This window comes from Mugil cephalus, chromosome 9 (assembly GCF_022458985.1).
Source record: "Mugil cephalus isolate CIBA_MC_2020 chromosome 9, CIBA_Mcephalus_1.1, whole genome shotgun sequence".
In the NCBI taxonomy this organism is placed as follows: domain Eukaryota; kingdom Metazoa; phylum Chordata; class Actinopteri; order Mugiliformes; family Mugilidae; genus Mugil; species Mugil cephalus.
The window spans coordinates 2,125,369-2,150,883 of NC_061778.1; the positions used below are offsets into that span (position 1 = coordinate 2,125,369).

Here is a 25,515-nt window from a genome sequence, read left to right on the forward strand (position 1 = left end):
AGTCTGTGCCTCATTATTGTCTCGTTAATGCCTTGAGGATGTTTTGTGTTATTTAGGGATCAAATGGCCTCGAACAGAATATTCTCCAAAAAAATAACTTCTCTAAATGAGTTATTGTTGAACTCAACCAAAACAACAAAGACGACAACTGATATTTTAAAGGATGTAAACTTTTATTTGTTCTGTAAATGAAGTTTAATGGTTCTAAAAAGGAATTACGAGGCTCTAAAATGAAGTTCAAGGCTGTGAAATAAAATACAGGGCTCCAAAAGAAGCTCCAGGCTACTTCAAAAAAGGAACTTCAAAAGGGAAGATTTCAGATTTCAGAGCTGTAAGTGAACTCCAGGACTCATATTAAGGACTCTGGGGCTCTAAAATAAAATAAAAGGAACTCTGGGGCTCTACCAAACCTTAACGGCTCTAAGAGAAGCTTCATGCTACCAAAAGGAACTTAAGGGCTCTAAAAGCGAACTTTGAAAGACTGTCAAAGTACGATTACAGAGCTCTAATGGGAACTTCAGGGCTCTAAAAGGAGCCCCGGGGCTCTCTAAACAAAAACTTGATAGCTCTAAAAGAAGCTCCAGCCTACTAGAGGAACTCGAGAGCTCTAAAATAAAATTCTGGGCTCTAAAATAAAATAAAAGGAACTCTGCGGAACGTAAGGACTCATGATAGGAACTCTAAATTGGAAAAATAGGGCTCTAAACAAAATTTGATGGCTCTAAAAGATGCTCCATGCTACCAAAAGGAACTTTGGGGCTCTAAAACAAAATCAAAGGAAATGGAATTTGAAATGCCTGTCAAAGTACAGTTACAGAGCTCTAAAATGAACTCTGAGACTCAAAAGGAACTTTAAAGGCTCTAAAATAAAAGTCTGGGCTCTAAAATAAAATAAAAGGAACTCTGGGGCTCTAAAGGGAACGTAAGGACTCATAAGAGGAACTCTAAATTGGAAAATTAGGGCTCTAAACAAAATTTCATGGCTCTAAAAGATGCTCCATGCTACCAAAAGGAACTTTGGGGCTCTAAAAGAAAATAAAAGGAAAAATGGAATTTGAAATGCCTGTCAAAGTACAGTTACAGAGCTCTAAAATGAACCCTGGGACTCAAAAGGAACTTCAAGGCTCTAAAATACAATTCAGGGCTCTACAAGGAACTTAAAAGCTTTGTATAACAGTCAAAGTACAGTCACATTTACAATTTTTTGGAAACAAAATGAACATCTCATCGACTCATACACATTCTGGCACATTCTGAACACAGAGAGAGAGAGAACATGCTGAATTCATGCCTTCATGAAACATTTTGAGTGGTCAACACTAGAATCACCACAGGTATCAGAACGACTGACGTAGTAAACAAAGGTTTGACTCTAACTGTTGCAGGTTAAATATGGCATCGTGCAAACGGTTGGTCATAAAAGACGTGGCTACAACACGAGGACACAGGTTCAGATCCCACCCCAATAACCTGCATGAGAAATCTATGACTGAAGAAAGTAAAACATCGTAGTAAACAAGAATAAACCTGCTCTGCGTTTGGCAACGAGAGCCGATGGCACAAATCTGACGCCATGTGAAGCTAAGCAGCTGCAGCATCTGGTGTTAGCTTTTCTCCAAGTAGATTCTCTCGTACTTCACGTAAATTTAAAAAGCCTGTCTCCTTGTTGGCCAGGTTTCTGAGATGATCACTGAACATGAAGCTGCAGGAGGCAACGCGGTGAAATAATGACGTAAAAAGGAGCTGAAGAGAAAGTTTGACGTGCAACGAAGAAAAAGGCCCTTAAATAATAGAATAAAAAGACGGTTACACAGAGAAAGAACGTTAACTGTAAACAGGCCGATAAGATGCCCAGAAATCACCGTGATATTCTCAGGATGTAAAGATTCTCCTTCCTCAGGTGATTTTTTTTTTAAAACATTGTGACGTCCTCAGTAAACTCAGTCTGAACGTAAACCCGTGAACTCGCCTCAGATGCTGGTGAGCACTGAGCTGGTCACTATGGAAACGGTGATGGTGCCGGGGAGGTCGTTGTCCTGGCGATTGCCCTTGTCCCTCAGGTGGAACGTCTTCTGGATTTGTCCCTGCTCGACGGGAAGCGTCACCTGACCCAGGAAGGAGTCCGTCAGCACGTTGTTGTTGTAGATCTGAGAGGAGACGGGACGTCACTGCGTTTTTATCGTGTCCACAAAAATAAAACACACACACACACAACTTCCTGTCCGCACACAAACCTCAATGCTGATTGGCCGGTTGGCTTTCTTCCTGTAGAACAGCCCCTTGGTGTCGAAGACGGGGCTGCGCGTGTCCTTGTAGACCCGAGAACGAACTTTCTCGCCTTCGCAGCGAATGATGACGTAAGGATCCGACGCTGGAGACATTTAACACGTGTGTTAGCGTCACAGAGAGTTACTGTAAAACTTAAACGGTAAGAATCACTCTCAGGTCTTTAAATGCAACTTCTTTTAGTTCGGTCACAGACAAAACACTAAACAAATCCTTAAATACAGGAATTAAAAACTAATCGGTTCCATGGTCGTGCTTTTTATTACAAGACAAAATGTTTGTTTCTTTGTGTCTATATAAAACCAGCACATTTAAAAGTTCTTCACAGATAAAAACGTCTAAAACTAGGAACCTAAGGCAGGAAGTGCTGGTTTATTTAGTTCTGTTACATTGTTACTTTGACACCAACAATGTTGAGAACTGACACATTAAAACTGTCTGGAATTTAACTGTGTTAGTTCTTGTAAACAATAAACAAGTAAACATAATTAGTATTTGTTTGTGTTGATCTAATGCAACCAAACCTTTTGAAACGCACATATTTAATTATATTTAATTTAATTATCGTGGAACAATAAAGACAAACGAGCGTCTACCTCCGTCTGAGTCTTGTCCCGCGAGTCCGTCGGCCTGGTGGATGTGGACCTGAGTGACCAGAGAGGGATAACCACACATCCCAGACCAGCAGGTGTGTGGAGGCTCGTCCAGAGTCAGTTCCCTGCAGGACAAACACAGACACAGCTCCAGAGTTAAACTAAAAACGATACCGATCCGATATCGATACTTTGTGTAAATACACCCTAGTATTTCAAACCGTAGCTTCATATTGAACACAAGACATCAGAGTCATTTATTTATTTATTTTAAACTCTGAAGTATATTGAGGTGGTGGCCTCATTTACTATATAACCGAGATAATACAACAACAGAAAAACCAGAGACACAGTGTAACAAAATATGTGAAAATGCTGAAACACTGAAAAAAGAAATAAATAAAATAGTGAGACCATTAAAATGAATTATTGTTTAACTATTAAGAGCTATGATAAAATGAAAATAATTAATTGTGACCCTGTTCTCTCCTCTTCTGTCATCGTCATAAATGTCTCGTATTCTGTGTCGTGGTTTCACACATTGTTTAATTTATCTTAGTTTTATTTATCTTGACTTAGTTGAGTTTGTGTAAAGTTGTTGAAAAGACTGAGTTATTTTTTTTGTCTGGTTTAAATTTATAAAAATTTTAATTTATGAAGTCTTGGTTCAGTTTAGAGAGAAAATATGAATTTTGTTCATGTAGTAGTTTCAAAATAATCCAGTTTATCTGCCTTGTTCACAAAATAAAGTGACATATTTATGATTTTGTGTTTCCTTAAAGGTTTTTAACCTGCAGTAACTCATGAATTAGTTTTGTTGTCAGATAAATCGCTGAGTTGTCGTGTCTTACTTGCAGTCGGACGGGACGTCGGTGAAGATGCGGAGCAGGAATTCTCCCTCCAGGCCGGGGTCAAAGGTCGTGGGTATGATGACGTAGCGTCCCTCCGTCAGGTCCATGCGCAGGAACACGGACCTGGAGTTGATGTAGATGCTCCCGCCCACCTTCTGCTGGGCGGCGTGCATACGATACGTCCGGTTCAGCTCCACCTGAGCTCAGAAACACAAGCTACATGAGTCACACACACACACAGAAAACACACATTTCATTTATAGCTGACTCATACTAACTTACATGTTATACTACATATAAATGTGGGGATCAACCTATAAAATCTTTAGTTCAACTGCAAAACAGATCCATCAATTAAACTGATTATTACACTCACACAGATTCCTTCTTAATAAATTCTCATGTTATGAAAGTGAATGATGTTCAAATAATCAAATAATCAAAAGATCTTTTTAAATAAAGGAGAGCAACTATGATCTGAGGTTATTTCTATTGGACTAAAGGTCTTTAATAATGATCCATGTCCATGCTTCAGTTATATTTTTCTTATTTAAAGAACCTGGACAGATGAAAGTAAATGTGAAGAACAATAACCAGCGTCATTCGTTTTTCAAAATGAATTTGTGATAGTGTTTATTTTGCACATGCATGTTGTACAACCCATATTTACCTTAATGTTTTGTGCAAATTTGTTGTAAAAAAAAGAAAAAAAAAGAAAAAAAGGCAGTAAAAGGAGATGAATTTAACTGGAGTTAAATTTATGCTCATGTTTGGTTGATAAGAGAACGGTTTATGAAGCTGTTTTTAAGAGCTACAAATGTGAATGATTTATTTTTTTAAAAGGTCGATTAAATAGTTTAGATGTAGATGTTCATTCAATGTAATTATACATGTTCATACTGAATATCTGTATTTCTTGTACTGCGGCTGAATAAAACTTCATGCTGACCTTGTGTATGTCGAAGCCGATGGCCAGGTTCTCTCCTCGACCTTCTCTCAGTCCGGCTCTACGATCTTTCTGCTGCAGACAAACCAGAATCTCGTCCTCCGGCTTCTTCACGTCAAACACGTACTACGAACCACACAGACACACAAGTCACAGCGGTTACAGCTTCTCAACCTTCACAACCTTTCCTGAGTCACTGCACATATCAGAAAACATCAGAAAAATCAGAAAACATCAGAAAAATCCCCCGGTATAAAAGTAACAAAGAAATAATGACTGTACATTCAATTTAATCACAATTTACTTCTTCATTCTGAAATCTGAGCATCTGGTTTAGTCACGAGTCTCCACTGATATCTGCAGATTTACAAACTGTCCTTTCAGTGTCTGAAGACACATGTCATCAATACGTCTGGTGGTGGAAAAAAAAGTTCTCGGACAAATTTACACAAATATTCTCATGAAATATTTGTGTTTTAAAAGGTGTCTCTGCATTAGACAAACTGAGTAAAACAACAATATTAATGAAATGATCCATTTCCAATTAACTGCACTTGTTCAGAAGAAGAAAAGGTGTTGACATGACTTTTTCTTTTTCTTTTAAAATCAATTTTGTATCAGAAGAAAGAATAAATCAATATATTTTCCCTATTTTCCGGGCAGGTAGTTTTATTCTCCATTTTAATTTGGTGATGATGAGTTCAATGACTCGGGAGCTACAGCAGCTTTGAGAGCTCCTCCTATTGTGTGCTTTTGTTTTGAAGGGACGGGTGTTGTGTTTAAGTTTCCTTGGAGCCACGGTTCTGTCAGACATCTGGAGGAAACGTAAACCGAAAGGAAACAGAACTTTCATTGTCTCGTCTTGGTCTCATCTTTTTTTTTTTTCATTCTTCTGACTCATGCTGGGAAACTTCATCTGAGTCAGAACTTTCTCCAGGACCCAGTTCAGATTCAGTACTTTTATTTTTCCAGTATTTATTCATCGCTACCAAACATCATTATTCTGTGGTTTGAACAGCAGCAGGTTAATTATCCACCTTCTGGATGTAGTTGAAGATGATTGATGAATGAACCAAGACCAATTATTTGTAGTAAATAAATAATAAATCAAGTGAAATGTGGATAATTTCCCGGTGTCACCAGGTTAGAGGACAGACTAGAGGCTCGGCACCACCTGTGGGTTCTGGGGGAACGAGTGCTTGTTGTTGCTGCAGCCGCCGGCTCGGTTGAGGAGGGGGTCGTCGTGGCGACGCCAGGAGCCCCGCATCACGGCCTCCTCCCAGGTCTTGTGGAAGCTCAGGTAGGACGTGTTGATGAGGCGACACAGGATGAGGTCCGTGAAGTTGGCGATGAAGTCGTCGAATGTCATCCTGGTGAAGAGAAGGAGGAGGAGGAAGAGGAGGAGGAGGAGGAGGAGAGAAGGGATGAGAGGAAACGACGAGTCACGGTTTTAACCAGAAGGTGGCGGCGTCGCGCTAAAACTCACCAGAACTCCCCGTCGTCCTCCACGGTGACGCCCATCCTCTCCCTCTCGCTCTTACTGACCTTCTTCCACTCCTCAGAGCTGCAAACAGGCAGAAACCAGTCGGTAAACTTCACCTCATTAAAGCCTAAATGTTAACACGACATGACCTCATGTTTAAGGTTTGTTGCAGCTGCTGTTGTTCTCATAACTAATTAGTTTCGTCTTTGCACCGTAGCAACGTTCAGTATTAAAATAATCAGTTTTATATTTTGTTAGGCATCGGAATGATAATAAAATAATAAAAATACCCGTGTCCACATATGAGGACATATATTTTACGCTTCTTAAATCCTACTAATACGTTGGAGAAAAGCTCAGGTCTCAGGAGGTTAAACCTGGAAAGTAAATTCTGATTAACTGATGCTCTGTTTAAAGCATTAGCCTCTGGTCTATAAAAGCAAACCTCATCTCCACAGAAGCAGCTGCAGCAGCTGCTTATTTACAGGACTATAAAAACAATGTTCTCCTATAAACTCCTTTATTAAATCTGAGGTTAATAATAATATCTGTATGGGCTCCTCCTCTTTACACGACCTAAAAACTAAAGCCCGATTAAATCTCGTGCTGTTTAATAATTACGCCTCGTTAAGTTTTTTTAGTATCAGTCTCTGTCCATTAACGTGGATAAATCTTCCTCTAAAAGCTTGTTTATTAAATCTGGAGTTCATGATAAAATCTGCCTCCTTGTTTGCGCCTCCTGCCCTCCTGTCCTCTGGGAGGTGGTAGAGGACACGCTGATCCACTCTGATCCAGGACGAGAGGACTAGAAGGAACAGCCTCTTCCACTCAGCTGTTCCCTGCTGAATGAAACCACTCAGGACTCACAGTGATTCATCCCACTATCGTATAAACGCTATGATGTCCATTCTCTGATGAGATGAGAAGACCTGCACATTATTAGGAAGGTGGTCATTTTTCAAATATGTGCTTTTCTTTACAAGATCCTCTCAAATGAAGGAAATATTCCAAATCAGTTCCAGACTTACTTCAAAGAAAATGCACAGATTCATTCTAACACTGACATAATTGTAACTTTTACCCTAAAACTGAGTTTTATCCTTCAAAACAGACAAAAAGTGAGGACCGGCCAAAATGTCCTCACTTTACACAAATGTCCTAAATTTGATGGTGTAAAACTTAAACTGGATCTCACAAAGATAGTTGTACAAGAACACACAGTGACATTTTCTGTTTTTATTTCTACATTAGTGTTGTTGTTGTTAGTCCTCATTAGTTTTAATGAGTAATATTAATATATTATAATAATATTATAGCCTCTCTTTTGTAATATTTTGTGTATTTTTTTAAATTGTGCAAAGTAAAAACGTGTATATTAATAATTATATATGTGTGTGTGAACATACTACTCAGTAAACTAGTACTAAACACTTTTTTTTTCTATTTCTAGGAGGAGAAATAGAAAAAAACACAATTTCTTCTGGTTTGGTCCTAAACGAAGCTTCGTCGTGTCCCTGAAGTCGTGACCGTGTCCTCACCTGTCGCTCCAGGGCCCGTTCCACTCCCTCTGTCCCCACGGGTTCCTCATGCGGATCATGGTGAGTTTGTCGGACCTGAAGAAGGCCAGGAGGCCGTGGCCCAGCCTCACCCTGCGGACGTCGGTCACGGCGTAGGCGTGTCCCTTCACCAGGCCGCAGTCCAGCCTGGCCTCCATGTCGGCTGCAGTGGTCGCCTGGAACCAGAGCGTCACAACATCAGTTCATTCGCCTCGTTACTCGTTCAGGGCGCTTCGCTCGCTCGGTTCGGCGTCGGCCGCCTCCTCCTCACCCGGATGGAGCAGCTGATCAGGCCTCCTCTGTTGTGGACCTTCAGGACTCTCTCGAACAGCTCGTTCCGTTTCTCTTCGTCTGCCTTGAAGTCTCCTTCGATCAGGTCCATCGGCTCAGAGACGCCGCCGGTGAAATCCACCAGAGCGTCGGCCGTGTTCCCTCCGTCCAGAGCTTCGTAGCAGCCGTTCATCCTCAACACAAAAAAAAAAATCATTCAGATTATAACAAATTATAATCTACAACCACTACCAGACATGAGTTACTGTGTTTAAGTGGGGTAACAACTATAAAGCAATAAGAATCATAAGGTCGGATCCAGAACCAGGTCACTATTTATAAGGTCAAAACTCATGGAGAGAATAATAATAATTAGAGTTAGAGTTAGAGTTAGAATCAGAATTAGAATTAGAGTTAGAATTAGAATTAGAGTAAGAATTAGAGTTAGAGTTAGAATTAGAGTTAGAATTAGAGTTAGAATTAGAAATAGAGTTAGAATTAGAGTTAGAGTTAGAATTAGAGTTAGAATTAGAGTTAGAGTTAGAATTAGAGTTAGAATCAGAATTAGAATTAGAGTTAGAATTAGAGTTAGAGTAAGAATTAGAGTTAGAGTTAGAGTTAGAATTAGAATTAGAATTAGAATCAGTTAGAGTTAGAATTAGAGTTAGAGTTTTGCAAAGTAAAAGTGCCAACTTGAATTAATAATCACTGACGCATCTTTTTGCAGCAAAGGAAACAAAAATCCTTGAAACAGATAGAAACTGAGATCAGTCCGGTTAAAATGAATCCTGAGTAAATGAGGCTTTATTATGTCATTATCTGGTTCGTCCTGCAGACGTTAAACGTATCAGAGAGGAACGGGCTCGGTGCGGCGTTTACTTGGCGTAGGCCTTCTCCACCAGCGCGCTCCAGAACTCGTTGCTGTCGTTGGAGTGGCAGTAGACCAGCTGCCCGTTGACCGTGGGCAGACGGTCGTCGATCACCACGTCCACCCACTCACCGAACCTCCAGAACCGGAAGTGGAAGATCCCGGCGTAGGACTCGGGTTTGTCTCCGTCCCACTCCTGGTCCTTCCAGTCTGGAATCACCTGCGTAGAAAAAAACAAAAAAGAAAGAAAGAACACGAGGTCAAACATCAACAGTGAGAAGATCTGAGCTGAGCAGCTGCTCCCACGTCCTCTGCAGATTTTTATTCATTTTATACATAATTTGAGCAGTTTTACAGTTAATTTTAACGTCCGTGTGTCTATGAATGATTAGTCTTTATATACTTGACACTTGACTGACTTAAATACAAACACACATACAAGGAGCAGAAAATCATTTCCTCTCAATTATCCTCCATCGTCTATAATTAACAGGAACAAACTGAGGGAACTTTTCACCGGGGGAACGTCGTTCATCCGCGTCCTGCGCTAATAAACTCCCTCCTGACGACACATTAACGGCGACTTTAACGCAAACACAAACACGGCCCTCGGTGGAAAGCTCGATATAAATAAATAAATGATCCGTCGAGCCGAGACGAGCCGAAGCCCTCAGGAAACTCCCAGAGTTCCCTCTGGTACGTCATCGCCGCATCCCGTTGCCTAGCGCCCCTCACATCCACCCACTCAACGCCTTTTAGGAAACAAAGTATTTTCACTTCGTTTTCACTTCAAAACTCCCCTTTTTTTTCTCCCCCCCCACAAAGTCCCGTCAGTCTGCGGATGTTAGGGAGGAGAGTTCACACCAGACAAACCAGATCGATTCAGATTCAATAAAATGGTTAAAAACAGAAAATCTGCAGGTTTGATTCGTTGCAGACAAATGTTCTGCAAATTCGTTTGCTTCATGCATTGATTTTGTCTCCCACTTTCTGTGCTAATCAATCCTGTCCTGATCAAACCGTGGGCAGAGAGAGGAGGGGGAGGAGGGAGGGAGGGGGGGAGGAGGGGGGAGGAGGGAGGGAGTAAAAGTGAGAAACTGGTTCACTGTGAATGGGAGGAGAGAGATCACAGACTCCATCACAGCTCCATCTAACACAGCATCCGTCCACATCTCCTCAACCCAGAACCAGGAACCTTCAAGACCAGGACATGGACAAGGACAAGGACAAGGACAAGTCTCCCTGCGCCTCCGAGACGCTGGTGCTGGAGTTTAAGGAGGACAAAGCTCTGACGGAGGTGAGCTCCCATTAAACCTACACAACACTTAGTCTGAGGATCTGGTGGTTGTTTTTTCTACTTTTGTTGGAGACGTTTTTTGACTTGCAGACGAGTTCGTTTAGATCCTGTTTAGAAGACAATAAAATGTCCCCGGGGACGTTTTCAATGTCACAGTCGTGGTGATCGATATCTCTGATGGTCTGATGGTTTCATGTGAATGAGCCTCTGGTTTATTACCGGGGAAGATGTTTCCCTCCTCCTCTTTTATCTCCTCCTCTCATACATGTGGACGATAACTTTCTGAACACGAAGACACGTTGGTCGTCTTCTCCTGCTGCTTCAGTTTAGAGTCAGAGATTCAGTTAAGAGGAAAAACTGTTTTTGTTCGTGTTAAAAGCCGTTTTTCTCCAGTTTTTCTGCTGCTCTGAGCCAGAAATCTCCACTAAAATAGCTCTGACACAAACCAAACCTTCCAGATTTATTCATTCAGATCTACATTCTGCAGGTATTTACAGACGGGTTTTTTCATTAATAGAACATTTTACTCCTAAAAACATGGCAAAAATAGTTATTTTTGTCAATGTCAATGTTGTTTTTATTTATATAGCACATTTAAAAGGCCAAAGCCAAGCAAAGAACTGAACAGGATAAAAATAATCAACAAAAATAATGTAAATGTAGCAGATTAGTGCATATTTAAGCCCTGATTTGCACAATTAAATATAAATTCACATAGAACTTGCAATACAGAAAATTATTGTATTTGTTTAAGTAATAAACGGGAGAAGTTTCATGGTGATATCTGTAAAATTTTTTCCCCTATTCACCTGCAGTGTCTCGCCTTAAAGTGAATCTCTGGTCAGAATCACTTCTTCTTCTTTACCTCGTATTTAGGACCAAACTGAAATAAACTGAATCCTGTTCATGAACATGTTGGAGCTCATTCATGGTCTCGATCTCTTTTTAAAGTCGAGACTCTGAAGTTTTTATCACAAAAGTCAGAATCACTTTAAGCGGTTTTGTTCTGCAGGAATCAAAGTTAAAAATAATATCTTTTATCTCCAGTTTTGTGTAAGTTTAAAGAGAAAAGTTTCACGGAGCCGTCGTTCTAATCATCATTCGCTATGGATTTTTAATTTCTCTTTATTTGGGATTATTAGGACCTAAGAACTATAATAACTAAAAGAGTCGTCTTTGAACAGGAAGTAGTTTCTGGAAAAAGTTATGTCCTCATGTGTGGACACCGGGATTATTTTATATAACATTATTAATATAAATATTATAATAAAGTCACAGATATGTATTAAAATAATAACTGTTAATTGTCATGTCAGAACGTTGCTGTGCAAACACACAAATAATAAAGTCTTCATTGAAGTTAGAGCTCATTACTATTGACAGAGTTTGTGTCACATTAAACTATAAAAGTTAATAATCATAAATAAAGTTAAATTGAGGTTTTATATCTTGTCCATCTTTGGTACGTGACAACTATCGTGTTTTTACACCAACTAGTATCTAGTTATGAGGATAAAAGTTTATATGAAGCAGAATAAGAAGCTGCTAATACCTAAAAATGAACGTCCCCATATGAGGACGCTGGGTCTTTAAACGTCCCGGCCCTTTTATTGTGCTACTTTAATATTAAAAACCTACTGCTGCTCCACGTACGTCCCAGCAGAACGTTAAGAGTTTAAAGTGTTTGTATTTAAACGTCCTCCTTCTTCTTCTTCTTCTCCTTCTTCTGCAGTTGATGCGTCACCGCGTCTCATCTTTGCAGAAGTCTGGACAGAAGCGTCAGGACGGGGAGCGTCTCCTCCTCCCCCACGAGGCCGTCTACCGCCTGGACTTCTCCGTCCAGGAGCTCGTCTTCTCCCGCTGGAACTTCTCCCTGTCGGGCCACGGCCGCGTCACCATCACCGGCATCTCCCAGAACTGGACGCCCGACCTCACCAACCTGATGACGCGCCAGCTCCTGGAGCCCGTCGGCACCTTCTGGCGCAACAGCGACGACCCCGAGGACTCCGCCCTCAAGTGGCTGGAGGCCGACATGCAGGAGTTCGGGGAGAGGATCGCGGAGCTGGCCAAGGTCAGGAAGGTCATGTACTTCCTGCTCGCCGTCAAGGACGGAGCCGAGGTGGAAAACGTCAGCTGCTCCGTGGAGTTCACGCCAGAGAAATGACCTTTGACCCCCCCCCATACACAAACACCCACCCCCCCCAGCTCCATGAAGAAACACGTAGCTCAATAACATCCTCAGACTCGTCTCCTGGGTTTTAAAAAAGATGAAGCTGTTCACACTTTTCAATCATCATTTTTATAAAATACTGAGAAAAAATAATTATTTATTAAACTAAATGTTGTTAAACTGAACACGAGAGAAAAATGTTTTAGAAAAACTGTTAAAATAATATAAGATAAATTAAATATCCTCTGAAAGACGCCTCTGGTCTCCATGGTGATTATTTACTAGATAGATAGATAGATAGATAGATAGATAGATAGATAGATAGATAGATAGATAGATAGATAGATAGATGGATAGATGGATAGATAGTTTTTCCTCCTGCTGCTCTGAGACATCCCAGCGGAGGTGAAGATGGAAAAAACACACTAAACACAAGAGGACAAACACACTCGGCTCTGGCGACACCGTCCAAAAACGTTTTAAAGCAAATGATCAACGATCAAATCAATATAAAATATGTAAAAAGAAGCTGTAACGGATAAGTATTATTATTATTATTATTAAAATAACTAATGTATTAAGCCATAAATATGATTAATAGTAAAGTTTATTAAAAAACATCTGTTCATATTTGTAGTTCTCTGGACAGTTTTTAGTGGAGTGGCGCCACCTTGTGGATGAAACGTGCTCAATTTTAAAGCTTCAGATTTTAATTTAGGTAGTTTTTCATTTCTCACATCAATTTATTCCTGATAGCAACACTAACGAAAACCTCACTTTTGTCAGTGCGTGTGTGTAAACGACAATTTAATCTTCATTTATTATGGAAACGTGGACAATGGACTCTTCTAATTTTAGTGGTAAACAGATATATCTTTATAAACTTAATTTAATTTTAAAAAATTACTTTATTTGTCCCTGAAGGACAATTATAGACTAAAAAAATATATTTATAGCACCTTTCAAAACAAACTAATACAACGTGTTTTGATTTACAAAAACATTTATAAAAAGTGAAACATGAAAAAGGACATTGAGACTAATGCACACTGTAAAAAGTGTAAGTTAAAATAATTAAAGATCAATATCAATAAATAAATAAAATATAGAAACACTCAAACTAAACAGAACAATAAAAATTAATAAAGAAATATAAAATAAAAAACCACAGGACTATGACATAAAAGGCAGATTAACGAGTTTTTATCCTACGTTTAAACGTGTCAATGTTTCTCAATATTGATTTAAGAGGCAAATATATAATTAAATAAATACCAGGGAGTGGAGGCTGTGTTCACCTTTAATAACTGTGAAGCTATTGCATAATTTAATCTTATCTTTTTATTTAACTGATTAGTTTAAGTCCCTGATTTGTCGCACTGATCTTTGAACAACAGATTTCTGATGATAATAATAAAATACTGAGGAGATGCAGCATTTAAAGCCATGAAGCTCCAAAACCAAAAATCTGCTACTAATAAATCTACAGAAATGATTCCCTGAGAGAGAAGGTTAGAATGGTTAGAATTTAAGAGGTAATTTAATCAGACTCGACTATGAGGAAGTTATAGAACATGGGTCAAATTATGGAAGAGAACGAGGAAATGTCTGAATACAAGATACTGGGAAGGAGGTTGAAATTATGCAATGAAATTTTATATTGCACAGTTAAAAAAATAACACAGTATATGTGTAAGAAGGAGCAATATAAAAGGAAGAGGGAGATAAATAACTATTATTAATCATTTCTCTTTTTTAAGGATTTGTTTCGTATTTTGTCTGTGACTGAACTAAAAGGAACTGAACCTAAATGTGATTCTTAGTGCAATATTTCACTAATGCACGGGATGTCTGAACACTTTTTTTCCCACCAAATCAGCATCAAACAGCCCATAAACGTTTTCCTTGGACTCACCTTCTGCCACAGAGCTTCTCTGGAGGCCAGACTGGAGCAGGCGGCGACGAACCAGCAGTTTCCCAGTTGACCCTGGTGCAGGTCGTGGGCGCTGATGCCGTCTACGAACAGATGAGGGTCACTGCTCAACTCCTGGAAGATGAAAAAAAAAAAGTCAGCGTTTACGTCACTTACAGTTTGTAAACGGTGTAGGGGCGGGGCTTAGCTGGAGGCAAAACATCTCAAACCTTATAGCTCGTTTTGACTGGAATGGACGAGGAAAACGTATATTACAGAGAATAAACTAATACACTGACTCTCTGAGACCCTGAGTGTTATTTTAAAAAGCTGACTGATGGGACTATATTCACCGACCCCTAAACTCTCACTCACTGGATGGACGATTTGACCAAAGGACACAGAGTCTGGGACAAAGTCTGGTCTGTCTTTATCTAGTGAAGCCTCTAAAACAAAGACATTACAAGAAGTAAATGAAACCACTGTGGAGGGGAAACGTAGTAAATGCAACTTCTGCTTGATCGCCCCTGAAACATGCAACTAACGTTGTACTAGCTAGCAGTTAGCATTAGCATTAACATGTAACATGTCTATTACTTAGAGTCCTCTAAATAATAATTAACTTAACATAATTCCAGCCACATTTAGTCAAACCTATAACGTTATCCAGGCTGAAACTGATGATAAATTACATATTTATCTGATAAGAAGTGGTTGTTGATAGTCTGACTCCAGTCGTTCCTTTTAATCACCAAAGACAAACCAAAGTTGTCTATAACTGGCCGTGGTCGGTATGTGATAAAACTTAGTTAGTGTTTTTGTTTTTTTTGGTTTTGGCACCAAAAAGTACAACAAGACGACATTTTTATGATCGATAGTGGCAGCGTTCGCCTCCAGTTTCCCTCTGTTTAGCCTCCAGCTAACGTTGTGACATCACAGTGTCGTAGGCCATGAAGGCGTCTATACAATACAACAGAGTCCACATTAACATGAAGCCTGAGCAGGAACCTGAACCCGAACCAGCACTAGAGATCTGATCTGTTTGTGTGTCTGTAAGTAAGCAGCGCCACCATGTGGACAGTAGAATACTCTCAATCCCTCATCGCACCTTCACCGAAGATGAAACATCTTCAAGAAATCCAACAAGTCCAGATGTTCTTGTTTCAGCTTTTTCTTTCTTTTTTTTTTTTTTTCCTGGACATGTCATAACCTGGATTTCTGAGACTTCAACCCTTGTTCTAGGATGTGGACAGGCTGCTACAGGTGCGGCAGAACGTGAAGCAGGGCGTTAGCCGCCACAAGGTAAATACACTCTGACATTAAGTGGGAGCCACTAAACAAACCACAGACCAACGAGACTTCTGCCAAATGATAGAGCTGTAATAAACCAGTGGCACACACCCAGCCAGACAGAATATATAGCACCTTAAACGCAAAGAGAACTAGCACCAAAGAGCTTCACATTTAACATGACGTATACAACAAGTGAACAAATCGACACCAATGTATCAAGAAATAAAAAGCTATTAACACGCACATGAAAAAGAAAATAAATAAAATAAAATAAATAACAAAAAATATAAAAAAATAAACACATAAAATGTATAAATAAATAAATAATAATAATACCAAATAAGATCAAATAAAAAAAAATATCAAAAATAATAAAAACTAAAATAAATAAATAAATAAATAATAATACCAAATAAGATAAAATAAAAAATAAATATCAAAAATAATAAAAACTAAAATAAATAAATAATAATACCAAATAAAATAAAATAAAATAAAAATAATAAATAATAAAAACAAAAATAAAATAAATAAATAATAATACCAAATAAAATAAAAAATAAATAAATAAAATTATGAACTACAGATAATCTGGTGTTTCATGTAACTTTCCACCAGACTCTCTGAGCCATGTAAGAAGAGAAACCAGAGAGGAATTCAAAATTAGAGGCCTCTATTTTAAGTGCACATGGAATACATGCCTACATATATAGAACCATGTGTGCACTCATCTGTCGGACCACAAGAAAGACTCAAACGGGGCCGGACGGAGACAAGAAACAGCCTGTAAGCTGCTCCAGTGTTGGCAACTCTACAGAAAATGATCAAGGATATAATTCAGATACAATGACTGTTATGAACAATGGACTCTGGACAATAACCCTGAAATAATCTTTGATTTCTGTTACATAACATCATCATCTGATCGTGTTTTATCATCAGGAACATCGACAATAACCGTGATTTACTCCAAGTGTTGCATCAGCAGCATTCAGGTTGTAAAAATGATATGAAGAAGGTTTGGATGGATTAAAAAACACCAAACATCACAGCTTTAGAAAATAAAAACCAACGAGCGATGGTAAAACATGAACCTTAAAAACATCAGAGTCAGTTAATGACGGGTTCATAACTGAAGCGTTTCAAATGGATCAGAGACGTTTCTTCAGCCTCAAAAATGTGAACCTCTAAAAATAGAACCGACTTAAAGCAAAGATCCTATTCTGTAAAATACCGGCTGCAACTCTGAGAAGCATCAAACTACGTTAATAACAGACGTACAGAGCCGGTCAAAAGGTTTCGCATCCTTCAAAATATTCTACATTTCTACATAAAAACTTCACTTCACTGCAGGGAAACGATTTTGTCCAAGAGTCACAAGATAAGAAAAGAACATATATGAAGAAGACATAGATAAAAGTTCATATAATGTTGATACATGTTTCAGTTTTGTGTTTTTTTAGTTCGTTACAGAAACACGATGCGATGTAACGACGCCGTAAAGACGTCCCATGGGATCCTGAGACTTATTTTTAAATATAAGTCCAGTGTGTAATCCAAACCAAAAAGAAGCTGTAGAGTTTTAAGAAGACGTTTCAGTTCTGAGGGACCGGAGGGAGGTGGAGGTTTAAATTAGAAAACCTCTGAAACTCGTTTGACTCGTTTCTGTACGAAACCTGAAACTGGTGCAGCTCATTTCCATGAACGTCTGGATACGGACATTAAATGAATGTTGCTCTGACAAAGCAACTGTCAGTCAGAGGTTCTGGTCTCAATGTGTGAACGGGGTCGAAACGTCTCGGGGACAGAAGTTAATGCTGGATTGTAAATTATACTGTGTTGTATTATATTTCAGTCCAGCTCCTCTTTTCTGGTCTGACATAGATGGATTCCTTTACTCCTCCCTTAAACCACCTGTTTTCTCTGTATAATCCAACATTTCCAGTAGAACAGAGCGTTGTTGGGCTGGAAGTATCAATCTAAATATCCACAGTATCGATACCATGGCTAGTATCGGTATTGTATCGATTGTTTTATGTTGGTGCAGCTTCTCTTCAATTACTTGACATTTCAAGTAAAAAGTATCGATATCGGCTTCAGCGATACTGGCCCTGTATTTACTTGATATCGGATCGATACCAAAATACCCAGTATCGCCCGCCCCGAGAACGTAGTAATAATTAAACGCAAGTGATGGTGTGGCCCGTATCCCCGGGAAATAGCATCAGCTCGGCCAATGACAGGAAGTGGAGTCATGGTGTCCATGTTTATATACAGTCTATGCTTGATGTTTGTAGTTGAGGACGTAGTCAAAGTAACTGAATCCTGTTCATGAACATCTTGCAGATACTTCATGGTTTTGGTCTCGTTTTAAAGACAAGACTCTGAAGTTTCTATCACAAAAGTCAGAATCTCTCTAAGTGGTTTAGTTCTGGAGGAATCGAAGATCGAACACAGTTAAAAAATAACAAGTTGAGTTTGTCTGTGTTGGTTAAATCCTATAATGACTTTTATCAATCAAACCAGAAGAAAATGACATATTGCATCTTGCAGCATTTACTCAAACTAAACTCACGTCCAGAGCTCTGATTGGTTCATAAAGACGCTGCTTTCCTGTTTTATTTTGTTAAGTTTCTTGGTTTCCTGTCTGGTTTGTCTCGTCATCCCTCTTGTTTACATATAGCCCTGCCTTTGCTTTTGTTCCCTGTTGTGTCATTTTTAGTCGTCACCTTATGTTTAGTCATCCTCCTTTTCTGTTTTCCCTCTGTGTGTTTTTTGTATTTTATCATCCCGCCGCCTCTGCAACTCTTTCTGTTTGAGTTTCTTTTCATTGAATAATATTTGAGGAACATCTGGCTCATCTCTTACCGTCCTGCACGAGGCTCCAACCATAAAACCTATAAAACCTACATCCTATGACACAGGAGTGTTTAAATCAATGTGACGAGACTCAGGTGTGGTTCAGTTCCTGGTTTAGTTTCTATAGGTCATGGATTCATCTTACAACACATGTTTGTGGACAAAGGAGCTTTGTGAGGAGCTCAGAAAAAAGAGTTTTTGTTGCTCATCAGGCTGGAAAAGGTTCCACAAGCATCTCTAAAGAGTCTGGAAGCCACAAATAATCCACAGAGAGTCAGACAGATTGAAGACGACTGTTCCCCTCCACAGGAGTGGTCCACCAACAAACATCACATCAGTAATATCGATCAGCTCGAGTGTTTTATGGTTCCTGTTTAATTATTTATCCACTGGGATCATCAATGATTGACGAGTGAAAGCGAACGAGAGTCCAGGCTCCTTCACAGGAGACGAAAATCAAAGTTAAACAAAAAACAAATAAAAGAAATAAAGAAAGACGACAGATTCTGATCTGAAGGAAAAACATGAAGAAGGAACCGACTTTTAAATAAATACAGAGAGAAGAGAAAGAAACTCTACGTTTATTGATCCATTAGTTACTGTGGAAATATGAGTAAATGTGCTGAGGAACAGAGGAAGAGGAGAAGAGGAGGAGGAGGAGGAAGAGAAACTAGACGAGGGGAGGAAGGAATAACAGGAGCAAGGAGGGGAGAAAAAGAAAAGGAAGAGGAAGAAGAGGAGGAAGAGGTAAAAGAGAAAGTATGTAAGAGGAAAGGAATGAGCAGGAGGAGGGGGAGGAAGAGGAGGAGAGAGATAAAAAGCTATTTTCTGTTCTGTTCTGTGGGATAAAACCTGGAAGTGAACCGAGTTGCACTGTGGTGCATTCAGGGACAAACAGACGTCCCAACACTTCAAAGAAGAAACGGACGAGACGAGTGTTGAAAGTAAATTCCATAAATTCCTCCTCCTCCCTCTGCGTCTCGTCCCTCAGAGAATCAGCTGATCGTCCCGTGACTCTACTTGTTTCTACTCGTTTCTATTCGTTTTTCTGACCTTGGGTCTTTTCCAGGTGACGTGTCCGACGGTGTTTCTCTGGTAGAACAGCGACGCGTCGGTGGTCGGGAACAGAGGGTCCTCAAACAGGCGTCCATTCTGCTGACACTGTCTCCTCAGAGCAGAGAAAGACTGTCCCTCATACGGGACGACCATCCTCCTGAAGGACACACAGAGAGACAACAATCTTATCCATGTGACGCCATCACAATAAATGTAATATTATTATTATTATTATTATTATTATCAGTGAGGTTCTTTAAGGCCACGAGTTCATGAACATCAACAACAAACACTGAAGTGGTTCGATTCCTTTTTGACTGTTTATCAGAAGGAGGACGAGAAACAAGAGGAAGACGAGGATGATGAAGACGAGGAAGAAAAGGAGGAGGAAGAGGAAGAAGACAAGAGGAAGGAGAGAAAAGGAATGAATAGGAGGAGAAAGAAGGGTAGAGGTTGAGGGAGGAGGAGGAGGAGGAGGAGGAGGAGGAGGAGACATTACAGACTTGAACTGGAGCAGGAGGATGAGAAACGTGATTCAAACCAGAAAAATAAACGAAATATTTGTCATTTCAGCTTCAGCTGTGACGCCGACTCAAACTCGTCGAGTCTTTTTCTTCAGCGCGCGGAGGAACGAGACCGATCTGATCTTCGGTTAATAATTTCCAGACCGCAGAGAGTTTCTCTGGACACAAATGAACCGATAAGAGTCCAGGATGGAACACAGAGACTCTCACTTCCTCTTTCTGTCCTCGTCTCGTTTGGTTCTGGCGTCAGGAAACTGCAAACTCATATTTCTACCTTGCACTGACAGAACAAACTCCCTGGTCCTTAGTTTATCTAAACTAAACCCACTAACCCAGAACCTTCAAAACGTTAAATACAACAGGATTTAATGGTAGAAAATGTCAACATGACCCCAAAACATTATTATTCAATGAAGAGATAAGAACTGAACTATAAAACTGCTCAAATTATGTATAAAGCAAATAAACGTCCAGTTAAAGGAGTCGACCTGTGGAATAAAAACACTATAAACGCTCATAATCTGCAGGATTTACACACTTTGTTCAGTCTAAATTTAAAAAGGATAATGTTCATTTAAAAAAGGCAAAATAAGCCCAAATAAACCGGAAACAAATAATAACGTTACCACGACCACGAACACGCTGCTGGACGTGTTTCTTCGCGTGTCGACTTCCTGGGTTTCGGTCACATGACCTCAGGGACAGTTTCCATAATGTAAATGTGAGTCTGTCCATGTGTGCGGAGGATCACGTTCACTCTGAATTATCCTCCACACACTTCACTAATGGTTTCATCCTCCAGTCCCGACTTTATCTGCAGCTTTTTCTGCTAATTTAATCTAAAATAATGTGTTACTAGTAAATGTGTCATGTGTTAATGACTTAAGTGGAAACAGAAGGAGTCGTCTTCTCCTTCTTCTTCTTCTACTTTCAGGAAAAATCTGCTGATGTTTAGAGTTTTTATGCTCTGTTTATAATTTAGACGTTAACTCGTCGCCAACCTGCGAATATTTACTGCAACACAAGCACATTTAACCGTCTGTTACGTAGAAGAGAAACCGTTTAGTTCTGTTTCCATGATCTTACTGGGACAATAACTCAGAGTTAAAGCTGAAGACCCAGAATCTAGACCTGGTTACCACGGAGACCGGGCCGTAAAGTGGGAGGTGATGCCGAAAAGAGCGGAGCTGTGTGTGTGTGTGTGTGTGTTCGAAATAAATAAAAATAACTGGATCTCTGCTGTTCATCCATCTTTCTTTTAAATCTCACTCCTTCGCTAAAAAGAAACTTTAGGTGCAAAGCTGATAATAAATCACCTGGATGATGATTCTGAAAGGATGAAGGAGGTTATGAACATATTTAGTGAAAGATCTTCTTCACTGCAGAGAAACCATTTGAATGAATCTTTTTTTTTCTTCCCTTCGCATGTTCTCACGAGTTCTCACGAGTTACTAAATTTAAAAAATATAAAAAGCTGTGAGGCGGCTTTTCAGAACAGTTTGTAGACGGAGGTAAAAATAAACTGTTAACATAAATCTGTTTAAAAATGGGTACAAAAAACTATTTCTGAAAAAGTATATGCAAGATGAAGTGTGTTAAGTGTGAGGATGATGAGGGACATATATAATATATATTTTGACCTATATGTACAGTATGTAGTATATATAAATTGGTATGTGATGCATATATGTATATATTTCTATACGATGATACAAACCGTACGAATTTAAAAAGTGTAACTTCTTCCTACTCTTTTCCAGCAGATCGGCCGCGTTTCTGTTTCTATTTTCTTTGTTGTGCGAAATGTTCAAAATAAATTCATTGATTGCTCCTTAAAGTGATGATATCTTCAAACTTCCTGTTTGAGAGGATGTAAAAACATGGGCCGAACCAGGAATGTCTGAAAATAATCTGCCACATCTGATTATTTTGTCGTTGTTCATTTTAATTCGGCCACGAACCAAAATCACATCCCTGTAGCTTAAAGACGTATTCTGTTTTAACGGTGGGCGCAAAAATAGAGGAAGAAGAAGCAGACGACAAGTCAGAAGTAGAAGAAGAAGAAGAAGAAGAAGAAGAAGAAGAACCAGAAGAACCAGACCCCCGTGTCTCACTACGTCTGCTGTGTGAACAAGTCCAACAAATCCAGCTGCATTTCTTTAATTTGCCTCGTTTCTTTTTCTGTTTCCATTCCTACCTGGACCTGGATGTGTTTACCTGCCGAGCTTTAACTTAAAGATGCGACTCTGACACTAAACGACTCATTAATTAGCCTGAAAACAAGTGAAATAACTGTGTCCGGGTTCATTGGGGCTCCGAGGCTTTAAGTGAGTCCACGGTGAATGAAAAGAGGCTTTCTGGTCTCATACAGATCACGTTTCATTCATTCTGACTGTGGGAAGAAAACTGTGTCACATGGAGACACAAAGCTTTAACTGTGGTGCAACAAATGATCAGAGAAACACCAGCCAAACATGGGTGTGGTTTCCTGTGAGCCAATAACAGGGAGGGTATGTGAGAGCAAATAAGAAAATATAATTTAATTTATTATCACCGTCCAAACGTCCACCAGCTGAAAGTTCACTGACAGAAATAAATTAAAAGGGAGGATTTTTAGGGAGGTTTACAGATGAGTAAAGACAACGAGAGTAACGCCGGAAAACATGCTTTCAAAATAAAACTATAACTGATATTTAAAGTGTTGTTAATGTGAATTTGTTCAGTTTTGATGCAGTAAGATATTAATACATTAATAACATCATTTCAAGTTAATTATTGACATTTTCTTTAGTATTAAAATATATTAAACATGTATTATTCAACAAAAAGGAATAAAGAATAAAAGAAAACAAATTAAGAAAATAACTCCAGACAAGGTCTATAATAATAATAATAATAATAATAATAATAATAAAATACATACAAAAAATAATAAAGCAGCACAGGCATGTATGTTGAAAGTGAAATATTTGCCCCACTTTGCTCCACATAGATCCAGGTATTTATCTACCAATCATGAAACTGGTTTGGACGAATCTTTTGATATATTTTTATCCTGTTCCGTTGAAGATGCCGTGTAGACATTTGAGATGTGATTTTCTTTTAATAAAATCCCCAATACTGTCATTTTATTAGGCTTTTATATGAGTACAGTTTAATTACAGTGTTTAAAATCCACAAGACTTTAACTTTCAGAGTTGGATTCTGCTACCAGGTCTCATCTGTAGTTTTATTTCTGCTAATAGTTATATTTTATGAAGAACTACACGGATCTAACTGTGAACGCCACCAAGACACTGAACAAAAAGCAAATGGAGCAGAATATGGACGTAAGGATTTAAGACTGAGGCAAAATATGGTCTAATTAAGACTTTTTATGGCCTTTAACTGGGATTATCACATTTTACTCTCTGTGGAAACTCTGTATAATAAAGATTGGATAATTGTTGGACTTTGTCAAAGGACCATAAAACATGAACTAAATTATTATATAATAATTATAATCCTAATCTAAATAATCTGGAAGGAATCCAGAATTATATATATATATATTTTTTTTTTTTTTTTTAATGAAATGTTTTATTTTGAAGGTTTTACCGGATGTGTGTTTGTTTACTTGAAGCTTGAAATTTATTTTCTTCTTTAGGAACTTTTTCTTTTTTTTCTTTTTTTTTAGATTTTTATTTTAAATCGAAACTTTACTTTCTATTACGGTCCCTGCGGTAATTCTGCTTCGTCACTATTTGAGTTACCGACGTGCGACTATTTAAAGCTTAAAGAAGTAATTTAAACGTTTATGTCGTTAAAGACAGATGCGTTAATTAAAAGAACACTTTACCTGGACGTGGGTTTGGTTCGTGGACGCCTTCACGGTGCAAAGCTTCCTGTGTTTTTCTCCGGTTCTCTCAGCCCCGGGATGTGTGAAGCTTTTCGGTTTGAGCTTCGTTCTTTTACGAGCCCCCTCCCAAATAAATAACACCCGAAGGAGGAGCCGCTCCGTGATACCGATACCGCTGGGTTTAGTATCGATCCGATACCAAGCAAATCAGGGCTAGGCTCGCCGATACCGATATCGATACTTTATTATTTTATTTTATTTTTTAAATAATTAAAGTGGACGCATCATGAAACTGAATCATTCTTAATTGGAATGCGTTTTCAAGTGTTTTTATCATTTGATTATTAATTAGTAAAAATCTAGTATCGAATTTGGGTAAAGTTTATAATTAGCTGAACAGAAAATAATTTATTATCACGATAAGTTGTTGTTCAGAAACAACAAAATTATCACCTGAAAACAAATGAAACTAAATTATTTTTCAGGGTGAGTTTTCACAAACTACAATTATAAAGCAAAATCTCTTGTTCAATGAATTCGCCGCAGTCTACAAGAGAGAAACCGAAACTTAAGTATCGATCTCATTGCGTTGGTATCCATTAATATCGATGCCGTCGTTGGTATCAATATTGTTGATATTTGGATCGAGGCTTTTCAGATCGATGGTGCCTTCAGGTGCTGCTCGGACACCTGAACTCAAAACGACTCAGCATTTACATAAGATATAACTCATGTTAATCATTAAAAAATCTTTACATAATACGTTTAATGTCACGTTTTAATCACGCATTCGATGATTTACATGTTTCCTACTGAAAATAACTCCCGCACGTGGAGAATATGGAAACAGAACGTGATATATTTTTTAGTTTTGGTTGGTTTAGTTAAGATCTGCCAGCTGTTCAATGCTGTGTAAAATAAGAACAAAGAATAGATTCAGATAGCTCACTCGTGTCTTCATCTTCAGATAGATCAGTAGTGTCTTCAGCATTAGGTCGTGAACTAAAATCCTTTCCAGCTCCAACGTCTGATCCAGATATTGGACCATTGGTCCTGAAAAACAAAACCAAGACAAACTTGAAAATGCTGAACTTCTGATCCACAAACCAGTGGGTTGTGTCACAGTGTTCGTCCTCTTCTTCTGTGTGGACTCATCAGTATAATGATGGATGAATTCTGGTCGTAAAAGGTTCACTCTAATGGTTGTATTCATGCAGGACCCATATAAAAAGTTTATTTATTAATTGAAACAGACATGATTAAAAAAAAAGGCAGTGAAAGCAGAGAACCAACAAAAGAAGAGTTAAAAACAAAAACTGGGCCATTAAAAGAGAAGCAACCCAGGAAATAAACACAACAGAAAACAGACTGAAAAACAAATGAATCAGGATCAAATTAAAGTGAACAGAAGGAAGGGATGGAATGATTCCCTCGGGACATCGGTGAATTTCCACTGACCTCTGGTGGGTGACGACAGTTACAACAGAAACTGATTCTGTAGAAGAACTGAGGAGGAAAAGTCAAAATGTGAATGAGTTTGCTCATTATTTTCATTATTTATTCTGTAAACTTGCCGTACTCGCTCCGGGTTTCCTCAGGTACAGGGAATACACGGTCAGTGGCCAGTTTATTAGGTACGCTAGTGCAACCAAATAGTTACGATTCTGCAGAGGTTGAGAGCTGCTGTAAAACCAAAACGCCGCTGTCACTGCG

The 25,515-nt window shown here is 38.9% G+C and overlaps 2 protein-coding genes across 2 annotated transcripts; one reads left to right on the forward strand and one right to left on the reverse strand.

Annotated features, from left to right (window-relative positions):
- Positions 1-149: 149 nt before the first annotated feature.
- Positions 150-23,948, reverse strand: capn5a (calpain 5a). The gene is made up of 13 exons (XM_047593491.1): positions 23,803-23,948; positions 19,438-19,597; positions 14,236-14,367; positions 8,865-9,073; positions 7,987-8,179; positions 7,698-7,891; positions 6,163-6,240; positions 5,851-6,046; positions 4,680-4,802; positions 3,731-3,927; positions 2,883-3,004; positions 2,235-2,371; positions 150-2,147 (listed from the first exon to the last, which is right to left on the reverse strand). Exons 2-13 carry the CDS (start codon positions 19,591-19,593, stop codon positions 1,971-1,973), a joined length of 1,914 nt encoding a protein of 637 aa, XP_047449447.1. The 5' UTR covers positions 19,594-19,597; positions 23,803-23,948; the 3' UTR covers positions 150-1,970.
- Positions 9,952-12,391, forward strand: ompa (olfactory marker protein a). Its single transcript, XM_047593511.1, has 2 exons — positions 9,952-10,150; positions 11,883-12,391. Exons 1-2 carry the CDS (start codon positions 9,965-9,967, stop codon positions 12,312-12,314), a joined length of 618 nt encoding a protein of 205 aa, XP_047449467.1. The 5' UTR covers positions 9,952-9,964; the 3' UTR covers positions 12,315-12,391.
- Positions 23,949-25,515: the final 1,567 nt, after the last annotated feature.

Excerpts from the sequence above, each read along its gene's own strand:
- ompa (XM_047593511.1), top strand. The coding sequence starts at position 9,965 with ATGGGAGGAGAGAGATCACAGACTCCATCACAGCTCCATCTAACACAG. Across the intron at positions 10,151-11,882 it reads AGGACAAAGCTCTGACGGAG|TTGATGCGTCACCGCGTCTC; the intron begins GTGAGCTCCCAT and ends CTTCTTCTGCAG.
- capn5a (XM_047593491.1), bottom strand. The coding sequence starts at position 19,593 with ATGGTCGTCCCGTATGAGGGACAGTCTTTCTCTGCTCTGAGGAGACAG. Across the intron at positions 8,180-8,864 it reads GTGGAGAAGGCCTACGCCAA|GATGAACGGCTGCTACGAAG; the intron begins GTAAACGCCGCA and ends TTTTGTGTTGAG. Across the intron at positions 3,928-4,679 it reads TCGGCTTCGACATACACAAG|GTGGAGCTGAACCGGACGTA; the intron begins GTCAGCATGAAG and ends TTCTGAGCTCAG.